Source organism: Lepidochelys kempii, chromosome 22 (genome assembly GCF_965140285.1).
Source record: "Lepidochelys kempii isolate rLepKem1 chromosome 22, rLepKem1.hap1, whole genome shotgun sequence".
Taxonomy (NCBI): Eukaryota; Metazoa; Chordata; order Testudines; family Cheloniidae; genus Lepidochelys; species Lepidochelys kempii.
The window spans coordinates 21637927-21658420 of record NC_136401.1 but is presented as its reverse complement, the minus strand read 5'-3'; the positions used below and the strand labels follow the sequence as shown (position 1 = coordinate 21658420).

The 20494-nt window shown below is 48.0% G+C and overlaps 1 protein-coding gene across 12 annotated transcripts in view; it reads right to left on the bottom strand.

The window, feature by feature from the left end:
* Positions 1 to 20494, bottom strand: part of CEP164 (centrosomal protein 164) — a 70664-nt gene that overhangs the window by 20422 nt on the left and 29748 nt on the right. For 10 of the 12 annotated variants that reach the window (XM_073321153.2, XM_073321154.2, XM_073321156.2 and 7 more), the window contains 9 exons: positions 19281 to 19366; positions 17365 to 17523; positions 11839 to 12045; positions 6559 to 6690; positions 4072 to 4288; positions 1844 to 1921; positions 1470 to 1601; positions 996 to 1118; positions 165 to 308 (listed from right to left, as the gene is read on the bottom strand). In XM_073321153.2, coding sequence (XP_073177254.1) covers positions 165 to 308; positions 996 to 1118; positions 1470 to 1601; positions 1844 to 1921; positions 4072 to 4288; positions 6559 to 6690; positions 11839 to 12045; positions 17365 to 17523; positions 19281 to 19366 — 1278 coding nt within the window. The remainder of the gene's footprint in view (positions 1 to 164; positions 309 to 995; positions 1119 to 1469; positions 1602 to 1843; positions 1922 to 4071; positions 4289 to 6558; positions 6691 to 11838; positions 12046 to 17364; positions 17524 to 19280; positions 19367 to 20494) is intronic. The other 2 variants (XM_073321158.2, XM_073321160.2) reach the window with 2 other exon arrangements.

The window sequence follows — 20494 nt, the reverse complement described above, 5'->3', positions numbered from 1 at the left end:
GAGCCAGACTTCACCACAAGATCAAACAGCAACGATCTCTGAAAATGCATCTTGTGACACGCTGGTCTCCTGAGACCAGCGCACATACTCATGGAGCCAGAGACCATGGTCTATTCCAGGCAGAGCTGACAGTAGCTATGGTAGAAATGGAAGTTACCACTCACCTTCGCCTTGTGGCTCTGCCGCAAGTCACTGAGCTGCTCATCCAGCTGCTTCTGCAAAGCCCGCAGCTCCCCATCATGGAGCTGTCTCAGGCGCTCCAGCTCCCCTTTCAGCACCTCGAGCTTCTTGGCTCTTTGCTTTCTCTCCTCCCAGATGCAAAACCAAGAAAGAAGAGCAAGCAGAGGTGTAGAGGTCTATAGCAACATCACATGCATATGTGCTGTCTCCCCCACCACCTCCACAGACATGCACACACTGTCTCCCCCACCCTGTGGGCAAGCAGCCCACCACCGAACAGTCTGGGAAGCAGATGGATTAATTGGATCGGACCACAATCTCTTACAGGCAAGGCAACATTGAGAGAAACAGGTCAGAGAAAGAGGAAATCACCTTTTCATTGCAAAGGGAGCACACAGTTCTACACATGCCCATTAGTGATTCTGTAATCTGAAACTGGAGGCATAGAGATATTCAAGGCCAAGTTTTCTGATGGAGGCACAACAGATGCATCTGCAAAGAACTGTGCACTTGTTTCTTATGCAAAAATTCACGTGTGCGTGCACAAGTCAGGTGTAGACACAAAGGAGGCACACCCATCCGGGACACTTTCCTTCAGAGCCTTGGCCCTAGACTCATTCCAGGTTGTGATACTGCTGCTCAACGGAAAAAGACTGGCTTGGCCATCTACCACCTGGCATGGTTCCAACCCTTAGACTTGCTGTACGAGGGGCAGATCTGGACTGTCACTATGGGGCTCCTGGTAACTATTTCTGGGACAATGAGCCAATCGCTAAGGACATCTACAGGCTGACTGTGGCTCTCAGCAGCATTACCTCCTCCTCGTACTGATCCTGAATCCTAGCCAGGATTTCCTGATGTTCCTCTTTCATCCTCTCCATTTTCCGGTCATGGTCTTTCTCCACTTCCTGGCGTTTCTCTTTCATGAGCTCACTGAGCTGCAGTGGTCACAGAGGCAGACCGCATTACATCACGGTAAGGCACGATTCCCCCCGCAGAGCAGCAACTCCCAACATGCACTGCTGCTCCAGCAACGCTGAAGCATCTCAGCACTGAGATGAGGGCGGCCCTGGTGCACTCATTGTCCAGCAGGTGGTGCAGGGGTAAGCACAGAGGTAAGAAACTCAGTCTGCAGTGGTATGGAACTTACCTGATCTATGGCATACCTCTCCACCACGAGATAGGAAGACTTTAAACCAAGCTCTCACAACCACGGCTAAGCATGCATATGCGGGGGAGGGGCAAGAGAGGGGAATCGACCTCCAAGGCTGTTGCACAAAAGTAATCACCTCTCGCTCAAACTCTGCTACTCGATACATTTTTTGCTGCACTTTTTGCTCTGCTCTCTCCAATTCCTCGTGCAGCTGGGCCTCCTCACTCCTCTGGGCCTCTGCTATTTGCTTCCGGAGGCTGGAAACAACCTGCCACAAAAGAAACCAGGGAGTCATTTTGGTCTTCAGATATGGCCACCCCACTGTATACAGCATGGCAAAAATCAGTGTACTCAGGCTCGCCTCTCCCTGACTGGAGCATGCCCAAGTGCTGATCCAGATAAGAATCACCTTTCGGGGGTGGAAGAAACTGCACCAATGACATTTAGGGAAGCTATTAAGTGCAGAATTATTACAGATTTCTTATAAGTTTTAGCAACACTGGCTTTTACCTTTTGGTGTTTCTCTTCTGCTGTAGATTTCAGCTCCTGGAGCTCAGCTGCAAACTGCTTCTCTAGCACTTCTGCAGCCTGCAGGAGAGTCAACAAAGTCCTGCTTGAAAAACCCCATTTCATGTGAAGGTGATGTACAAATGCCCTGTTTCAGTCAGCGATTTATACATAACCTTTGAGAACATGCAAGGCTCATACCCTTTCCAGTCTGAGCTGCACTCAAGGTATCTGGAGTGTCCTGAATTTACTGCCACCAATGAGACACACTATTGGAACAGCGCATTGGCTACAAGGGACTAGTTCTCTTTTTAAAAAAGACAAAGCCTATGGGGATGGTAACAGAGTTTCCACCATCCCTCTTGTGGCCTGAGTTTCCCTTCTCACACGGAGTTCCTCGATAACTCACCATAACACTCCAGTCATAATTAAAATACTCCTTTTCTGGCCTTCAATTTATTTAGGCCTTACACAGATTCATACTGCACACCAGCTTCACCCATCTGGCTACTGGTTTCAGAATTCAAAACAGTTCTCTCTCCTCGAGACAGGAGTTCCTAGCCTTTGTTCCCAGAGCTGAGTTATCATTCAAACAGTCCCTTTACTATGTGCAGGAGCCGGTGCTGCTCCCTGCAGATGCTTCCTCAAGCTAGCTACAGCTTCCCAGTCTTCTGCCCTGCCTGGGCCTCCTAGCTCTCTGCCACCGCTTCCACTAGCCCTTTCCTGCTCCCCTTTGGCTTCCTCTAGAGCTGCCCTCTGTCAGCTCCCATCAAGGCTGTTAATGAGCACAGGTGGACCTAATAAAGAGCCTGTCACAGTAGCACCCTTAATTTCAATGGCTGCCTGAGCCTTCTGGGGGACAGATAGAGGGAGGGCATATCCAGATCTGGGGAAAATGGCTTGCTTTGGCCAGGCGAGGGTTCATTTCATCTGAATCCGTTTGCCCATGTAAACAGAACTCATGATTAGGACTCGCAGCTCCCGTGTCTTACCTTCAACACTCCTGTTACTGCACCCTAGAATGAAATTAGCCTTTTTGACTACTGCATCCCATCATTGACGCGTATTCAGCCTGTGATCCATTATAACGTTCAAATCCTTTTCAACAGTGCTACCACCTGGCCATTTTGTAGATGGGCATTTGATTTTTTCTTTCTAGGTGTAATACTTTGTACTTGTCTATTGAATTTCATCTTCCTGAATTCAGAGCAATTCCCCAATTTGTCATGGTTGTTTTCCATTCTAACCCTGTCCTCCCAAGTGCTAGTAGCCCCTCCCAGCTTCATGTCAGCCTCAGATTTTATAAGCATTTTCTCCACTCTATTATCCAAGTCATTCATGAAAATATTGACGAGTAGCAGACCCAGGACAGAGCCCTCCAGGGCCTGGCCACACGTGTGTCCCCAGTTTGACAGCAAACCATTGGTAACTACTCTTTGAGTACAATCTTTCAACTAGTTGTGCACCCACCTTCTAGTAATTTCACACAGACCACATTTCCCTTGTTTATGAGAATGTTATATGGGACTGTGCCAAAAGCCTCACTAAAACGATACACTTGAAAGCAGAGATCTGTTATTTAGAATCGAAGCTATCAGAGATGGGAAGAGACTGACTAGGTCAGGCCTAGTCCTTCCAATACCACAATGTATTCTCCATGCTGATTTTTCAACATCAAGGGGGTTTCCACCCACTTCTTTCAAGACTGTTCCAGTCAGAGATGTCTCACCATTACTCAGCTTGTGCAGCTATGCAGGTTAAGCGTTTTTTCCAGTTATAGTGCCTAGAGCCCACAAGCATGTTTGGTGCATCACAGAATGCACGAGAGATTCCCGACACCCCTAACCAATTACTCTGCCCCAGCCTACACCCTGCAGCTACTCACACAGCTCTCACAGGTACAGTCAGTCTTCACCTGGCCCAGCTGCAGGCAAGGATTTCTGCCCGAACCAGCATGCACCTCTTACCAAACATAAAGAACAATAGGTCTTGAAACCAGGGAGTCTGAGATTGTAAGGTGGTTCATTGCCTGGGCATCTGCCCCAAGGACCATGCATTTGGTAGGAAACTATTAGAAGCATCTCCATTATGTTCCCCAGCACTTTGTAGTATCAGCATTTATAGAAAACTATTGCCCAATCTCATGCAGGTGCTATTTGATCTCATGGGGTTGGCAATACAATACAAGCCTTCTCAGTTTTGACTCTGCCTGGTAAAAATGCGAGTTTCACCTCTTTTCTTTCTCTTTCTAATCTCTCCTTTAACTCATTCAGGACTCGCTCCTTCTCCTGTTCCAGCTCTGTCGCTTCTCTCTGCTGCGCTTCCTCCACTTCCACCTTCAGCATCTCCAAAACACGCTTCTTCCTCTCCTCCAAGCTCTCCCTCTCCACCTTCTGAAGGGACTCCCATTCCTCTCTCAGCTTTTGCAATGCAGCCTCTTGCTCAGCCCTGGTTGATTTGTGATAAGCGGTAAGACGACACAGGGAAGTAGGTCAGTCATATTGCAATACTGCATTTCATTTAGCAACCAAACTTGCAATAGGAATACATGGTACAAGTGAAAATTGCAAGCCTAAAGACATGAACAAAAGCAAACTCGGGTTCTCAAACATGAGTCAAGTAACGTGTTACCTAAAATGTATGCCTTGGCAATGGATAATTAGGCAGCCTGGCAAAGAACAAAGGCAGCTATTAGACTATTTGTAGTCTACGTTTAATACAGGGTGTGTGTGTGGGCGCACGTGCGCCTCTCTCTCTCTATGCATATAAAAAGTAGAGATGAAAATTGTGCTCATGTTTTTTTTCAATTCCTGCCCTTGCCTATCTCCTCCAACTCTCATTAGTCTTGATGCCCCTCAAAGAGCTAGAGAAGAGGTCTACTCAATCCAACCATCTCCTCAAGCATCCTAATCACAAGGGACAGTGCAACTCACTTGTGCGGGGAAGGGAAGGGGGTTTCATTCACAGCCCTCAGGTCACCAAAAGAGATGTCTCTATGGAAGGGAGGGGGTAAAGCAGCAGCAGGGAGTCTCAGAGTCGAGGTCAGTTGAGTCGGGCCATGCTGTGAGGCTGAAAAGAGCAGTGTAGACATTCAAGGTTGGGCTGCAGCCCGGGCGCCGAGACCCTCTGCCACACGACCTTTTTGTTTTGTTTTAGAGTAACAGCCGTGTTAGCCTGTATTCGCAAAAAGAAAAGGAGGACTTGGGGCACCTTAGAGACTAACCAATTTATTTGAGCATAAGCTTTCCTGAGCTACAGCTCACTTCATCGGATAATCAAGGTGGGCCATTTGCAGCACAAATCCAGGGTTTCACAAGAATGTCGCGGGGGAGGGGAGGGGAGGAAAAAACAAGGGAAAATAGGTTACCTTGCATAATGACTTAGCCACTCCCAGTCTCCATTCAAGCCTAAGTTAATTGTATCCAATTTGCAAATGAATTCCAATTCAACAGTCTCTTGCTGGAGTCTGGATTTGAAAATTTTTTGTTGTAATATCGCAACTTTCATGTCTGTAATTGCATGACCAGAGAGATTGAAGTGTTCTCCGACTGGTTTATGAATGTTATAATTCTTGACATCTGATTTGTGTCCATTTATTCTTTTACATAGAGATTGTCCGGTTTGACCAATGTACATGGCAGAGGGGCATTGCTGGCACATGATGGCATAGATCACATTGGTGGATGTGCAGGTGAACGAGCCTCTGATAGTGTGGCTGATCTTATTAGGCCCTGTGATGGTGTCCCCTGAATAGATATGTGGGCACAGTTGGCAACGGGCTTTGTTGCAAGGATAGGTTCCTGGGTTAGTGGTTCTGTTGTGTGGTATGTGGTTGCTGGTGAGTATTTGCTTCAAGTTGGGGGGCTGTCTGTAGGCAAGGATTGGCCTGTCTCCCAAGATTTGTGAGAGTGTTGGGTCAAACCTTGGATTTGTGCTGGAAATGGCCCACCTTGATTATCATACACATTGTAAGGAGAGTGGTCACTTTAGATAAGCTATTACCAACAGGAGAGTGGGTTTGTGTGTGTGTGTGGGGTGGGGGGGGGACACCTGGATTTGTGCTGGAAATGGCCCAACTTGATCATCATACACGTTGTAAGGAGAGTAATCACTTTAGATAAGCTATTACCAGCAGGAGAGTGGGGTGAGGGGAGGTATTTTTTCATGCTTTTTGTGTATAAAAGATCTTCTACACTTTCCACAGTATGCATCCGATGAAGCAAGCTGTAGCTCACGAAAGCTTATGCTCAAATAAATTGGTTAGTCTCTAAGATGCCACAAGTACTCCTTTTCTTTTTGTTTTGTTGGCTATGTAGACATACTCGGACAGGCTGAGCCATCCAAAAGAAATCAGAAGATACACATTACAAAGGCATCCTCCTATATGATATTGCTATTGCTCATTTCCATACCCACTGACCTCTTCTGCTTTAGAAAGTACAAGGGGCACCAAGAAAGCTGGCCAGTTTTGCCACACACAAACAGATACATTTACCTCAATGTTTGCAGTGTTATGAGTATTCCCCAGTACTTACTATAAGGGAACCCTGTCAATACTGAGATTAAACCATCTAGTTAGCCGGGGCATCATCTACAGTAACTGCACATTTGTAAGTGTGGCCACTCTGCTGCCTGATAGCGGGCCGGGTTTCTATTTACAGGGAGCAAAGGGAAGGCTCACACCCACAGCTTTACACAGCTTGCACTGAATTTTTCACCTTATTTTCTCCTTTTCTGTCTCAGTCTCTGAGCTGATCTGGGCTCGTAGCTTTGAGAGTTTCTCGACCTCTTCCTCTCTCATTCGCAGCTCTTCCTCCTCAGAAGCCTTCGCCAGCTCCTCTTTAAGAGACCTGCATGACCAGCAGCAGGAAAAGAGATTCAGAGGTTTTAACAACCTTAACCAACTTCCCTCTGAGACCCATAGATCAGATGCTGGTTCCTGTAGGTGTTATCAGCCTGTCTGAAGCTCTCCCAAGAATTGGAGTCCCATTTGTTGTCCTTATGCATTAAAATTTGGCTCCTAGGCACAAAAGAACCTGGGAGGGTTCAAAGTTCTGCAGCACTCTTTCAAAATAGCCTAAAGAATCCAAGGCCCGGGGTGGGGTAGTGTGTCCCTGGATTCCAACAGGAAATTCCTGCGACAGGAGTTCTTTTTTCAATAAAGTCATGTAGTGCTGTGAAAGCTGAAAATGAAAAGATGTCCCCAGATGGCTGGCTGGATCGATTAGCAGCAATTTGGGCTTTGTGTTCTCGCAACAAATTCTTTTTATGCTGCTTCCAGGCACCCTTTCTACGACAAATCCCTTGTCTTGTTCCTTGGCTTCTCTCCCCATCTCCTCTGGGTGCTCCATCTTCCACTCCTCCAACAACAAATTATTAAACAATCAATTTATGAGCACTGAGAGGATAATAGGGTTACAAGGAATAGCCAGCATGGATTTGTCAAGAACTAATCATGCTAGACCAACCTAATTTCCTTTTTTGACAGGATTACTAACTTAGTGGATGGCGGGGGAGGGTCAGAGGGGAAGGAGCAGGAAGCAGTAGATGTGATATTTTGATTTTGGTATAGCTTTTGACACTGTCCCATGTGATATTCTCATAAACAAACTAGGGAAACATGGTCTAGGTGAAACTACGACTTGGTGGGTGCAAGACTGGTTGAAAAACTACTCCAAGAGTAGTTACCTCTGGTTCACTATCCACCTGGGAGGATGTATCTAGTGGGGTTCCACAGGGGTCGGTTCTGGGTCCACTAATCACTATTTTCACTAATGACTTGCATAATGGAGGGGAGAGTATGCTTATAAAATGTACGGATGACACCAAGCTGGGAGGGCAGGAGTTTCAAGCACTTTCAAGGGCAGGATTAGAATTCCAAAAGGATGCTGACAAATTGGAGACTTGGTCTGAAATTAACAAGAGGTGGAGGAAGTGATCAGAGGAGAGGCTGTTCTGGATTTGATTCTGACAAACAAGGAGGAACTAGTTGTGAATGTGAGGGTGGAAGGCAGCTTGAGAGAAACTGATCACGAAACAATATAGTTCATGATTCCAAGGAATGGTAGGAGGGAAAACAGCAGAATAAATACAGTGAATTTGATAAAGTCTGCCTTCTTGAAGTGCAGAGAATTGGTAGGTAAGATCCCACTGGAAGCAAGTCGAAGGGGAAAAAAAGAGTTCAGGAGAGTTGGCAGTTTTTTAGAGAGCCATTATTAAGGGCACAAGAGCAAACTGTACCAATGCAAAGGAAAAAACAGGAAATATGGTAAGAAACCACCCTGACTAAACCAGGAGATCTTCAATGACTTGCAAGTCAAAAAAAGGAGTCATACGCAAAGTGGAAAAACGGTCAAATTGCAAATTCTGAATATAAAACAAAACACCACAAGCATTTAGGGACAAGATAAGAAAGGCCAAGGCACAAAATGAGATTAAACCAGCTAGGAATATAAAGGGTAACAAGAAAGCATTTTACAATGCTGGGAAGCAAAGGAAGACCAGGAACAGGGTAGGCCCATCACTAAATGAGGAGGAAAGACAACAACAGAAAACGCAGCAATGACCAAAGTGTTAAATTACATTTTTGTTTCAGCTTTCACCCAAAAAGTTAGCAGTGGTCAGATAACACAGTGAATATCAGAGTAAAAAGGGTAGGACCTGAGACTAAAATAGGAAAGGAACAAATTGAGAATTACTTAGACAAATTAGATGTCTTCAAATCAGCTGGGCCTGATGAAATACATCTTAGAATACTTCAGGAATTGGCAAAGAGATCTCTGAGCCATTAGCAATTATCTTTGAAAACTCGTGGAGGACAGGAAAGATGCCGGAGCACTGGACAACTGTAGCATCTATCTATAAAAAGGGTAATAAGGACAAACAGGGGAATCATAGGCCAGTCAGCTTAACTTCTGTACCCAGAAAGATAATGGAGCAAATAATCAAAAACTTTCTATTTGTCAGCACTTAGAAGAAAATGAGGTGATAAGTAACAGTGAGCATGGATTTGTCAAGAATAAATCATGTGAAACCAACCTAATAGCCTTCTTTGACATGGTAACAAGCCTGTGGATATGGGAGAAGCAGTACAGGTCATATATCTTGACTTCAGTAAAGTTTTTGATACTGTCTCACATGACCTTCTCATAAACAAACTAGAGAAATAGCCGAGACAAGGGTTCTCAACCTCTTTCTGAGGGCCTCGCCAACATGCTATAACAACTCCATGCCCACGTGTGCCACAATAACTGGTTTTCTGCATATAAAAGCCAGGGCCGGCGTTAGGGGGTTGCAATCAGGGCAATTGCCTGGGGCTCCTTGCCACATGAGCGCCCACGAAGCTACATTGCTCAGGCTTCAGCCGCGGCTGACGGGGCTCAGGGACCTGGTGTTCTGCCCTGGGCCCCAGCGCGTCTAATGCTGGCCCTGCTTGGAGGCTCCCCTGAAACCTGCTTGAGGCCCCCAGACCCCTGGTTGAGAACCACTGGCCTAGACAAACCCACTGTAAGGTGGATGCACAACTGCCTAGAAGATTGCTCTCAGACTAGTCATCAATGGCTCACACACAAGCTGGAAAGGCATCCTGAATGGAGTTCCACAGGGATCTGTCTGGATCCATTTCTATTCAGTATCTTCATCAATGATTTGGATAATGGCACAGAGAGTACACTTAAAGTTTGTGGACTATGGCAAGCAGGGCAGGGCTGCAAGCATTTTGGATTAAGGCAGAGCTCACAAACAGGTTTCTTCCAGATAGGCGATGAGTCTCAGACAAATGTAAATTAAACATGGTAGGCCAAATCTGCATATGGAGTAAACAGAGGGATGTGCAAAACACCAGAGACCAAACCCCAGGGGTTGTTCGCTCTCTGGGGTATAAAGACAATGAACTTTGGAGGTATAAGAGGAAGACAAAGATGACATTTTGTTATCCATCACTGAGGAGAACAGGACAGCACTTTCTGCATTTGTGAAAGATGGATCCTGGCCATGATGGCTAGTGACACTGGGAGGTTGCAATAGGTGAGAAATTGCTTTAGACGAGGATTTTAGCCGACTGAAAGTTACGTGTAGATGCTAAGAAACGTGTTGTACCTTTTGTTTTAAAAGGAACTTGCTGTTCTTATTGTCTTTGCTCACTATCTCTTAAATCTTAACCTTTGTTAATAACCCTACTTGTTTTCACTAGAAGTAGAGTACAGTGCTGTGCTGTTACATAGGAGCAAATACTCCGCTGAATCCGTTGTGTGTGTACAGCTCCCTTAGGGACAGCAAACCTGCTCATTACTGGGACGGGGCTGGACACTACAGGAGGATGATTCTGGGGAGTTTGGAGAGTGGAGCACACCAAGGGCTGGCAGAGCCCAGAGGAGCATGCTTAAGTGACTGAAGGGCTGGCAGGATCAGGGAGCAGCCACAAGACAGCCTGCCTCACTGAGTTGGGGGGGGGAGGGGGTGGTAACAGGGTAACTCACAGTCCCGGGCACCCTCAGAAAGCGTCATAAGTTACCAAACAGGCTAATGCTCTTAGGTGTGTTAATAGGGAATGTCACACGGGACACAGGAGGTGACTGCCCCTCAACTAGGCACTGATGAGGCCTCAGCTGGAGTGCCGTGTCCAGTTCTCGGCACTGTGCTTTAAGAAAAAAGTGAGTAATATGGAGAGAGTCCGAGGAGCGCAACAAACATGATAAAAGGTTTAGAAAATCTGACCTACAAGGAAAGGGAAAAAAAACGGGGCATGTTTAGTCTTGAGCACAAACAACTGAGGGGGACCTGGGAACAGTCTTCAAATACACTAAGGGCTGCTCTAAAGAGGGCAGGGATCAGTGGTTCTCTATGTCCACTGAAGGCAGGGCAAGAAGTAGTCGGTTAATCTGCAGCAAGGGAGATATAGATTAGATATTGGGAAAAGCCATCTAACTCGAAGGGGAGTTAAGCTCTGGAACAGGCTCCAAGGCAGGTTGTGGAATCCCCGTCACTGGAGGTTTTTAAGAACAGGCTGGACAAACACCTGTCAGGGATGGGCTGGAAGATTCACTTGGTCCTGCCTCAGAGCAGGGGACTGCACTCAGTGGTCTCTTGAGGTGCCTTCCGGCCTGACATTTCTCAGATCCCCCACAGCACTGCCCAGGAAGATGCTACTTGGCCTGCTCAGCACCCTGCGAGGAGCATGTTTAACAGAACCAGCACAGACACAACCCAGAGGCCGAGTGCAGAAGCACCACTGAAAGTTTTAAACAGAGAACCTGAAGCTCCTGACAAGGTTCACTTCCCTGGGTAACCTTCAAGCCCAGGCAGCCTGACCGGGCTTTGACATTTAACTGGCCACATTCCCCACTCCTAAAAGCCTTGTTCTGAAGTACCTGGGAATTCAGCGTGTGGCACTCTTGGAGTAACCCCATGTGCCCTGAGGCTCCAATTTCCAATTCGATCACCATCACTTAGCCTAGGCTTGAACATCTGCCGTGCTGTAAACCATTGAGCACAGAGAAGGATACTTTACCCAGGTTTACAACCTGAGAGACAGGTGCATAGGCTGAAAGCTACATTTGTGTCGGATCACAGCTCTTCTTGCTGGACTAGGAGGAAAAGGCTTCCTGCTCTATGCTGGAAAGACCAAGAGCTTTATCCAGACACAGATGCACACTCTGCACATACACTTCAAGGATTCACATCATGTCCATAAGCAGTGTTTATGGGGGAACGCTATTGGCCGTGAGATGCACAGACTGTCATGCACAGCACAGAGCCTGAGGAAGCAAAACGAGTCCCTCACTCGTCTCCACCCAAAAATCCCAGCCCAGTCCCCCTGTGCCCAAGGCACTGGCAAAGTGGCACCAGTCTCTTTTGCACAGGAGACACAGTCGCTCGCAGACACCTCAAGATCACAGGGATGGCAGAGTGTGGTACAGCACAAGCGTGGGGTCTCCAGCAATGAGTCACAGCAGGGGAAGGTTTTGGAGGGGAGGAGTTAGAGTATGAAAGGAAATTACCGGAGGGACTTTTCTTTCTGCTGATGAAGCACTTGAGCTTCTTCCTCCTCCTCTTGTCTCAGCTCCTCCTGAAATCGCTGAACCTTCTCCTCCTTTGCTTGCAGTAAACGCATTTTTTCTTGCTCCTGCTCCTTGGCTATTTCCTCCAGGGATTCTGCAGAAAGCCAGTTCAAGGACACCACTTGCTTGATTTCCTCCCCAAGTTGTCTGCCAGAAAAAAAAAATAAAGCTGTCCTGAAAACAGGATAACAGAGAACTGGCTAATGCAATGAGAACAGTACCACTCCACCTACACTGCAAGGATCTCAAAGCCATGTACAAATGCCAGCTAAGCACCCCTCAACACACCTTCGTGAGGTAGGGAGAGGATTCCCAGAAATCACTGCCACCACCACTGGTATGTAGCCACCTCTGGACTGGAGCACAGCTGCTGCTGACCAGCTGTGCAGGACAAGGGATGAAGAAGAGTGGTGTAGGTGGGTGCAAGCACCAAGGTGGGAGAAGAGATGGAATGTGCTTCGCCATACAACTTATCCTCTTGATATTCCTCTCAGCATGACTGGAGAACTGAGCCATTCTCACATTAAGCTCCCACCCAACGCTCTGTTTGTGATTATACCACTTGCCCTGTACCCAGTTGGGTCAGCAGGGGGAATTCAGGGAGGCAGCATGTCATTACCAAGCTGGAATTTAACCAGCAGCACACCAGGGTTAATACCGCAACGCTTACAAAAAGAGCCCTCGACAAGTATAAAGGACATGCAGCCAGGGCATGAGTTTTCTATTTCCTTCCAAAGACAGCCCCTCCAGCAAGAGTCCCCAAGTACCACGGACTGAATCCAATACTGAGGCAGGGAAGGACACCTCCTCCTGTAGCATCTAGGTATTCCTTGCTTGTCGCCTACTCCTGTTCTGTACTGGCCCATCACCACTTCGCTTGCAAGATGTGCCAGGACCTCAGTGCACGAGAGTCAGGCCGGGGGGAAAGCGCTTGGTGACCATGCAGCCGCAATTGGAGCTTCCAGGCACTACTGGCAAACAGACAGTAAGTAGTGACAAGGGAAGAGGCAGAGTCTCAGCCCGGCCTGGAGAACAATGGGCTCACTCTGAAAGGCCAAAGGCTCTAAGCTGCAGTTTATGCAGTGACTATAGTATGACAACGTATGTTCTACGGGCCCATTTGGCCAGGGCTCGGAGAATGGCTCACGCAGAGGAGCAGGATTTGGCAGCTGCCTTTTTTTCCCATATAGGCCAGAAAGGTCTCGGCTGAATGGGCAGGATAACAGAGTAACCTCTGGGGAACAATTATTCTGTTGTGAAAAACAGACACACAGAATACCTCTAGCGTAAGCAGGAAACAGAGCAGTGGAAAAGCCTCACAGTCAGATCAGGCAGCAGGGAGTAAGTAAGCAGAACTCCAGGTGGAACACATGGCTTCATAAGGCGGCCCCAGGCGCCCTCCTGTGGCAGGCCACAACCAAACAGGCATGCCTGCCTCAGCTTCCCTCCTTCACGGTCCCCAGTAATGTCACACAAACTCTCTTGCCTCAGAAATACCCCTCCTGGGCGCCAGTTTATTACTAAAACATCGTACAAACAGTCCGTAACAAACACCCCAAAAGGCAGACCGTTTGTCACCTCCAGTGCAAGTAGTCCTTAAAGTCCCACAATAGCTAGTCCATTGACTTAGGACTTACTGCACTCTACCGTCTTCCACCACACCCAGGTTCTTCTTCGATCCTCTCCTGTCCTCCTGCCAGGACAGCTGGACTGCAATGCACTCTTCCCAGTGGGAACCCCTCAGCCTTTTTGCTGGGAGATCATCCGCACCAGGGACCGCCCATCACACCCCTTGGCCCCCTCACTGGTCCCCTGGGTCCAGCTCTCCAGTGTGGAGATGTCAGCGGGTAAGCTCCTCCACTGCCCGCCTGCCATCAGCCCTCTCTGGCCCTCAGCTGTAATTCTTTGGCTTAGAAGTGAGCAGGCCCTCTGCTTTTTTTGCTGCCTTCAGCACCAGCGCTCCAGCCCTTGTCTCAGCCTTGGGGAGGCCAACTGGCAAACCCCTCTCCTGCCTTCAGCTTTCCTCCAGGAACCTCCTACAACTCTCTTCGAGGACCTCCTCCCTCTCTGATTCACCCTGATCCTTTATAGCCCCAGGTGCTGCCTTGCCTTCTAAATTGGCCAAACTGAGAGCACCTGAGCTGTCACAGGGCAGCTGGATCTTCACCTAAATGGGCCACCTTGTGACAGGGGGCCACAAGAAAACAAGAACAAAGAGAAAAGCCCATGAATGCAAAACCTTGACCCTCCAGTTTGGTAACCTATACATGAGGTTGGCAAAGTTAGCTCTAGCCAGTGAGCTGCTCCAGCCATTAGGGTTCTGCAAAAAGACCCCCGATCCCCCAACCACAAAGTGGGTTCCTTGCCAGTTCATGATGCAACGCCAGCCCTCTCACTGGCCAGGTGACACTGTGGGAGGAGGCCTCAGGTCACAGGGGACATCAGAAAACAAGCAGGTTTGACTGGGCTGCACCAGTTCTACAGAGAACAGTTACAGGCAGAAGATGATTAACCAAAGTGCCAGACTAATTCAGACAAGGGTAGGGGAAACACCTCAATGTTCTTCCTGGTCTCTGCCATGCCCCGAGATCTAATCTAGTTTGCTTGGACAGCAAAGTCCCTGGTACAGGTAATGAACTAGTCAGTGATTTATCTATAACCCTGGGAGGATACTCAAGGCGAGGACCTCAGAGGAAGCTTGGGGGCTCTGAAACTCAGGCTTCTTCACTCAAGCGGAATGAGAATGCATTGAGACAACCATTACACAGAGAGAGGGATGAAAAAGCTGCATACCCTTTCTCAGCTCGGCCTGGATTGTGACCAAAAGCAGCTTTCTTGCTTGGGAAGCAGCAAGGACACACTGCTTAGCTATCACTGGGCACAGCACCACAGTAATGCCTCTAAAGAAACCATTAAACCAAACACGACTGGGGCTCAGGAGAGTTGGGTTCTAGTCTTGGCTTTGCTGCTTCCACGCTCAGTGACCCAGGAAAGCAGCTTCCCCTCTTCATGCCTCAGCTTCTCGAACTGACACACAGCACAGCCTCCTTGGTGGAAGGCGTAAAGATCAGCCTCTGGATACAGAGGATACCTAAGTGACTGCTTTTCTCCCTGCACCATCCTCCCACAGCTGCGGGGCTTCTGATGTGACTACCTACATTGGGGGAATGGAGGCAAGGGGCTCTCCCCTTCTCCTCCAGCCACCGCCTGAATTTGCTGATCTTCACAAGGACCCCCTGGTCCTCAAGCTTGTGCAGAAGAGGGCAAGGGAGAAGAGTTTCTCTTTCACCTCTTCAAGCTGGGGAAGCACTGGTGTCTGGGTGACGTGAGCTTCCACCAGTAGCACCTTTCCACTGTGCTAATGCAGAAAGGCCACGTGTTATGACTACACATGCTTGTGTGGCCACGTATTCGAAAGAATCCAGCAGCCAGTGTCTTTGGAAAGTCTGGCTCTCCCTCTTTTCCATAAATGAGCTCACAGCCCATGAAGTGGGCTCATGTTTAGAGTTAAAGGAAGGTGAGTGTGGCATGAGTCAGAAGGAAGTCTGCTTATAACAGGGAAAAGCTGAGGCTTCCCCACATATATTCTGGTGAACAGCAATCATGGGGGCAGAAAAAGAAAGGGGGGGGGGAGGAAAACAGAGAAAGAGTCAAGAGTTTAAAAAGAAAATGCAATTCAGTCATAAAGCCGCTTGAGCTCACCAGGTCAAAGCCGGGGCTCTTTAAATACACAAGTAACATGCACAAAAACGGCGCTCTTTCCACTGCACCTCCATTTTCAGAGAGAGCTCGGCCTTCTCTTCATTTGTCTCGTCACCTGATTCTGCAGTCTGCACGCACTCACATTGCCTGCCATGGGAGCACTGCTTATACCAGGACTGCGGGATTGGGGACCGGTTATTTTACGTAGCCAGCTTCACCCCTTCCCCAGCTAAAGCCAACCAACCAGTGTCTGGCTCAAACAAACACGCTACCTATGGGCCAGTATTTTCCTGAATAAGCAATATAAATATGCTGGAAGCTTGCTGGCCTCCAGTAATAGAAAGCAATAGGGTCTCCAAAAATTCAACAGAAACCAATCTGTTTTTAATTCAGCTTTTTCAAAAGGCAGCAAAGTTATGAGGCCTGAAAGAGGCTCAAGGGGAAAAAAAAAAAACTGCACTGGTCTCGGTAAAAAATAAAATTCTGCTTCCCAGGTGGTGAGATGGAAAGCTGCAGGCCTTTGTACACTCCGACACCGCTGAACTGAGGCAGAGGCTGCCGGGGAACAGGGAATTCAGCGATGTCCGTAGCACCAGAAAAAGGGTGCAGTCACTACAGAGAAAGCGAGCCGCGTAGGGGCGGGCCCTTGGGGCTATAGATAAATCATGCACTCCTCATACCGCCGTACCACCTCCCAGTGCATTGCCCATGTCAACGCTACATGTAACAATGCCCAAAGAAAACAGGTGCTGCTCATCGTCCTGAGCTGGACAGCTCTCCAAGCTCCTGGTCATTATTTCCCCCCTTCCCCACCTCCATTTTCTTTTTTTAAAAAGCATTTACACAAACTGTTCCCTGTTTTTCAAGGCAGGTATTTTCCTGGACACTGCACTGGGACACCCTCACACTTCCCTGCCAGTGACCACAGATTGTCTCGAAGTTGCATGTACCCTGTGAGGGCACCACCAGTTCTGCCCAGCTACACCTGGTGTTTTTTTCAGTACAGGCACAAAAATCTGCAAGATTGTTTCCACCAAGATCTGTTGCTGTGGTAGGACTGCAGGTATCTGACTGCAAAGGCCACCAGTTTAGTAAGTGATAAGCCACTGGCCTTTACTGGGGACTCTAGTTCTATCAGCTGGGCTGTGATCTCACCAGATAACACAAGCCAAGATGTAGTCCGCTGTTCACGGATGGCAGTTAAATGCATTTGATACTTGTGGCTCTGGTCTCGGTAGTGCTCAGCAATTATACTTTGAGGAATCAGCTCTCTGGCATAAAACTAGACAGGCATGGTTGGCCTTTCTAACCACACAGAGATGCTGAAGTGCTCTCTTTCAAGCAGGAAGTGAGCAAATCTTGCTTCAGTCATTTCTGCACTGCCTAGGAATGAACCTGATGATCTAACTCCTCATCTGAATTTTCTACCTCTCAGTAATTAGATCATGAAGCCTGGACTCTAAGGCCCAATGGCTGGGCAAGAACAGCAGCTACCTCATTTTCCCTAATACAGACAATTGACACATTGGGCTATTGGTTGCAGGACTGGCAGCAAAACAGCGCCTTAGGAACATGTGCACTTAGGAGCTGCACACTGAAGTGCTCTTGTTTTTAAACTCATTCTCCCAGTGCCAACTGAGAATCTCAACTGAAAGCACCAAGCCACATCTTCAAATTCAGCCAGGGTCACATACGAGAACCGCATACAAGAAGGCAAGAACTCTCCTGCTCAGAGTGCCAGAGGAATTTAATGCGAGCCCTTACGCCTGGTGAGGGGCTGCAGGCTCTTCCGGATTGGTCAGACTATCCAGCGATCCCTCCTTTTGCTCCAGGGCAGCAGTCTCTTGCTGGCTGGCGTTCTTTAAACTCAAACACTTCTCTTCGGCCATTTCGCAAGCACTGAAGGGGCGCTGGTCCCTCTCACTATGCAGCAGTAAAAAGGTAACAGAATAACAGATTAGTGAAAAGTGGACTCCACTGCTTGCTCCATTTCAACAGGATGGAGGGAGACCAGGATGCAAAGCCAGAGTGAGGGATGCACACATCTGCAACACCACTGCATACCTGACAAGGGTACCAGTTAGTTAGTCCAACACTGTTGTTGCCTAAGGGCAAAACAACAGCTCCCTTCCATCATCCAAACCAGCGTAGGAGTTGGAAGCACTGAAAGACTAATAGGTGGCTGGGGGTATAAGTGAAAGTCTGTCAATCTCTAAATGCTGTATCCCTTCCAAGGAAAATTTCCCTTCTTTTCCAAGTCCTTGGAGAATTTCCCAAAGCATATTTGAAGACAAACCAATTCCATTTGCAACATCTATACTGTATCTGAACTACAGCTGGAAATACTGGCAGGCATGCCCATATCTACAGTCCTACAGCATCTTAGAGGCAGAAAGACAAGAGACACCAGACAAGTACAAAGCAGCTTTACCAGCAGAGAGGAGGAATGAAGAGAGTGAACACACAGCTCTGGGAAGCAGGTATAGAGAGATAAGATGTTTGCTGCACAGAGGATGTATTTTCAGGGAGCCTTCATATGAGCAGGATCTCAGAGCACAAGTTCACTGGGTTCGCCAGTGTCTACGGCGGGTCATAAGGACTACTGCAGATCAGTCTCTCCATCAGCCTTTTTGGAACAGGGCCATCTTTGGCACTAGGGCACAGGACCATGGTTCCTAAATGCCCAACACACCAGAATACTTTGAAACTACACATGGAAATTAGGTTTCTTACAAACAAAACATTCTTCAGCTCCCAGCAGAGACTTGCGGGAAGACTGAGCTGCTTTGGTCAGAACATTTCTGTATTTTTAAACTTGTCACCACAAATAGAAAACAAGCAAACAGATCTTCTAGTCCCTGCAATAACTAAGTGTTAGGATGCCCAAATTGTTCCTGGGATAGTAAATGTTGCTCTCCAGAATTAAAACTTCAACAGACCATGACACAGAATAGTCTAATATGGATACTGGATCCATTCTGCCTGCTGTAGAAATGTACCCTCATGGAAATAAATGGAGTTGGTCCCACTTAGGTCGGGGCTGGATTCACCCTTTGTCATTACAGGGAGCCGGGCTGTCACTGAAGAGCATTTAGCCACTGATAAGCTAGCTACACAGTACTGATATTCCAACAGGCCCAGTATATGGGAGGGGCTGCTTCAGGCCCTGAATAATCTGATGATATAAATGATATGTAGTGACTGAGACTCCCATAGTTAAATGCCAGGAGCCACAACAGGAGATTTGAACTAGTCCAAAGCATCCTGATAGGACTGCAAAAATGTTAGCTATATTCACCCAGGTCAGCAACACAGAAAAAAAGAAAAGTTTTCTAGCCTCAGAGAAAAGCCAAATAGCCTTAAGGGAAACAAGAAGCTGACTCTCTCTCTCTGGTGGAATTTTCAGGGAGATGAAAGTACATCATTTGCTTGCCTACCCAGCCAGAGGCCTGAAGCACCACTGAACCTGCCGAGACAGCAGGGGAGAGGGAAAAGAGAAGAGAAGAAAGTGAAAAATCTTAAGATAAGCTGTAGAAACCCTGGAGTGTTTAACAGGGGGATTCCTGCAGGGGTTGCAATGATCACACTACAATAGCCTCAGGTATAGGCTGGATAGGAGAGCAGTGGGGATCTCGACCTCCACATCCATCGTTTGTAGTACTGGCCTGTTTATACCATACCTCTCAGCAGCTTTGGTTCTTTTGCTTTGCTCTTCTTCTAAACTGGCTTTGCTTGGGTCCTTTTCCTCTTCTCCCAGCTCCTGGGCCTGCAGGTAAAAGCAAACGATGTGGGGTTTGCAGACTCCATTACTCTTGAGAATTTACAGTCGCTCTGCAGAAGAGATGAGGGAAGCCTGTGCTGCTTTGTCCCTGTAGCTGAGCACCACACTGAAGCAGCAAACAAACTGGCCCTCAGAAAACAGTCCAAGCAATCGCTAAAATCAAAATGCTCTGTCCTTCTCTGGGGCATGAAAGACCTCAAAGAGCTTTATAAACAAACACTAATAAACCTGACAGCACCCTTGCAAGATGCTTTGAACTGTCTAGTGATTTTGGGGGCCAAGTTGACACATCTGAAAAGGTTTTCAGAGAGCCGGGGCTCAGCACCTTGGAAAGTCAGGTCGGGCACCAGAACCACTTGCCACTTTTGAAAATGTTGGCTTGAGTCCCGAGCCCAGTTTTACAGGAAGGAAAACAGAGATGCAGAAATGAGGCCAAATTCACAGCAGGAGTCAGTGGCTGAGCTGGGAGCAGACCTTTACTCCTGACTCAGTCCTACATCATGGCTTCTCTCCAGGATAGCATCAGATCATGAGGGGCCAGACTCAGGTGCGTACAGGTGGAGTCAGACCCCACCACATGGAGACAAATTGCCCTCTCGCAGGCAACACCCTTGGGACTCTGGGGTAGGAAGACTCTTTCGCTAGCATCCACTTGGAGTGACTGCTGCTGCCTGGTTCACGAAACAGCCTTGCACAATTGCCCAAGGAAAGTGGGGATCTTCTAGCAGGGGAGAGAGGAAACCAGTGAGCCTGCAAGTTTAAAAGGTGCCTAGGAACATAAGGGGAGTGAGAAGCAGACAACTCAGTCTCAGATAAAGAGCCAATGCAATGAGGCCAACAGATGAGAACAAGGCTAAGGCATCATAAACAGCCTCCCCCTCCACCCAGGGAGGGCAAGGCAAGGCAAGGCAAGGCCCGTTAAAGCCTACATGTCCTGGACCCAAGGCCTCCCTGCAATCCAGCTGTTGCTCCTGTGAGGGGAGTGCCTCTCTGGGAGGGAAAGTGTTAACAGCCCATCTCTTGATCGGAGGCTCCCGCACACTCATTGGTGGCTGAGTGCTCGGGAGCTGAGGCGGTGACTTTGCCATATGGAAGTGCACCAAGGGGCAGGGC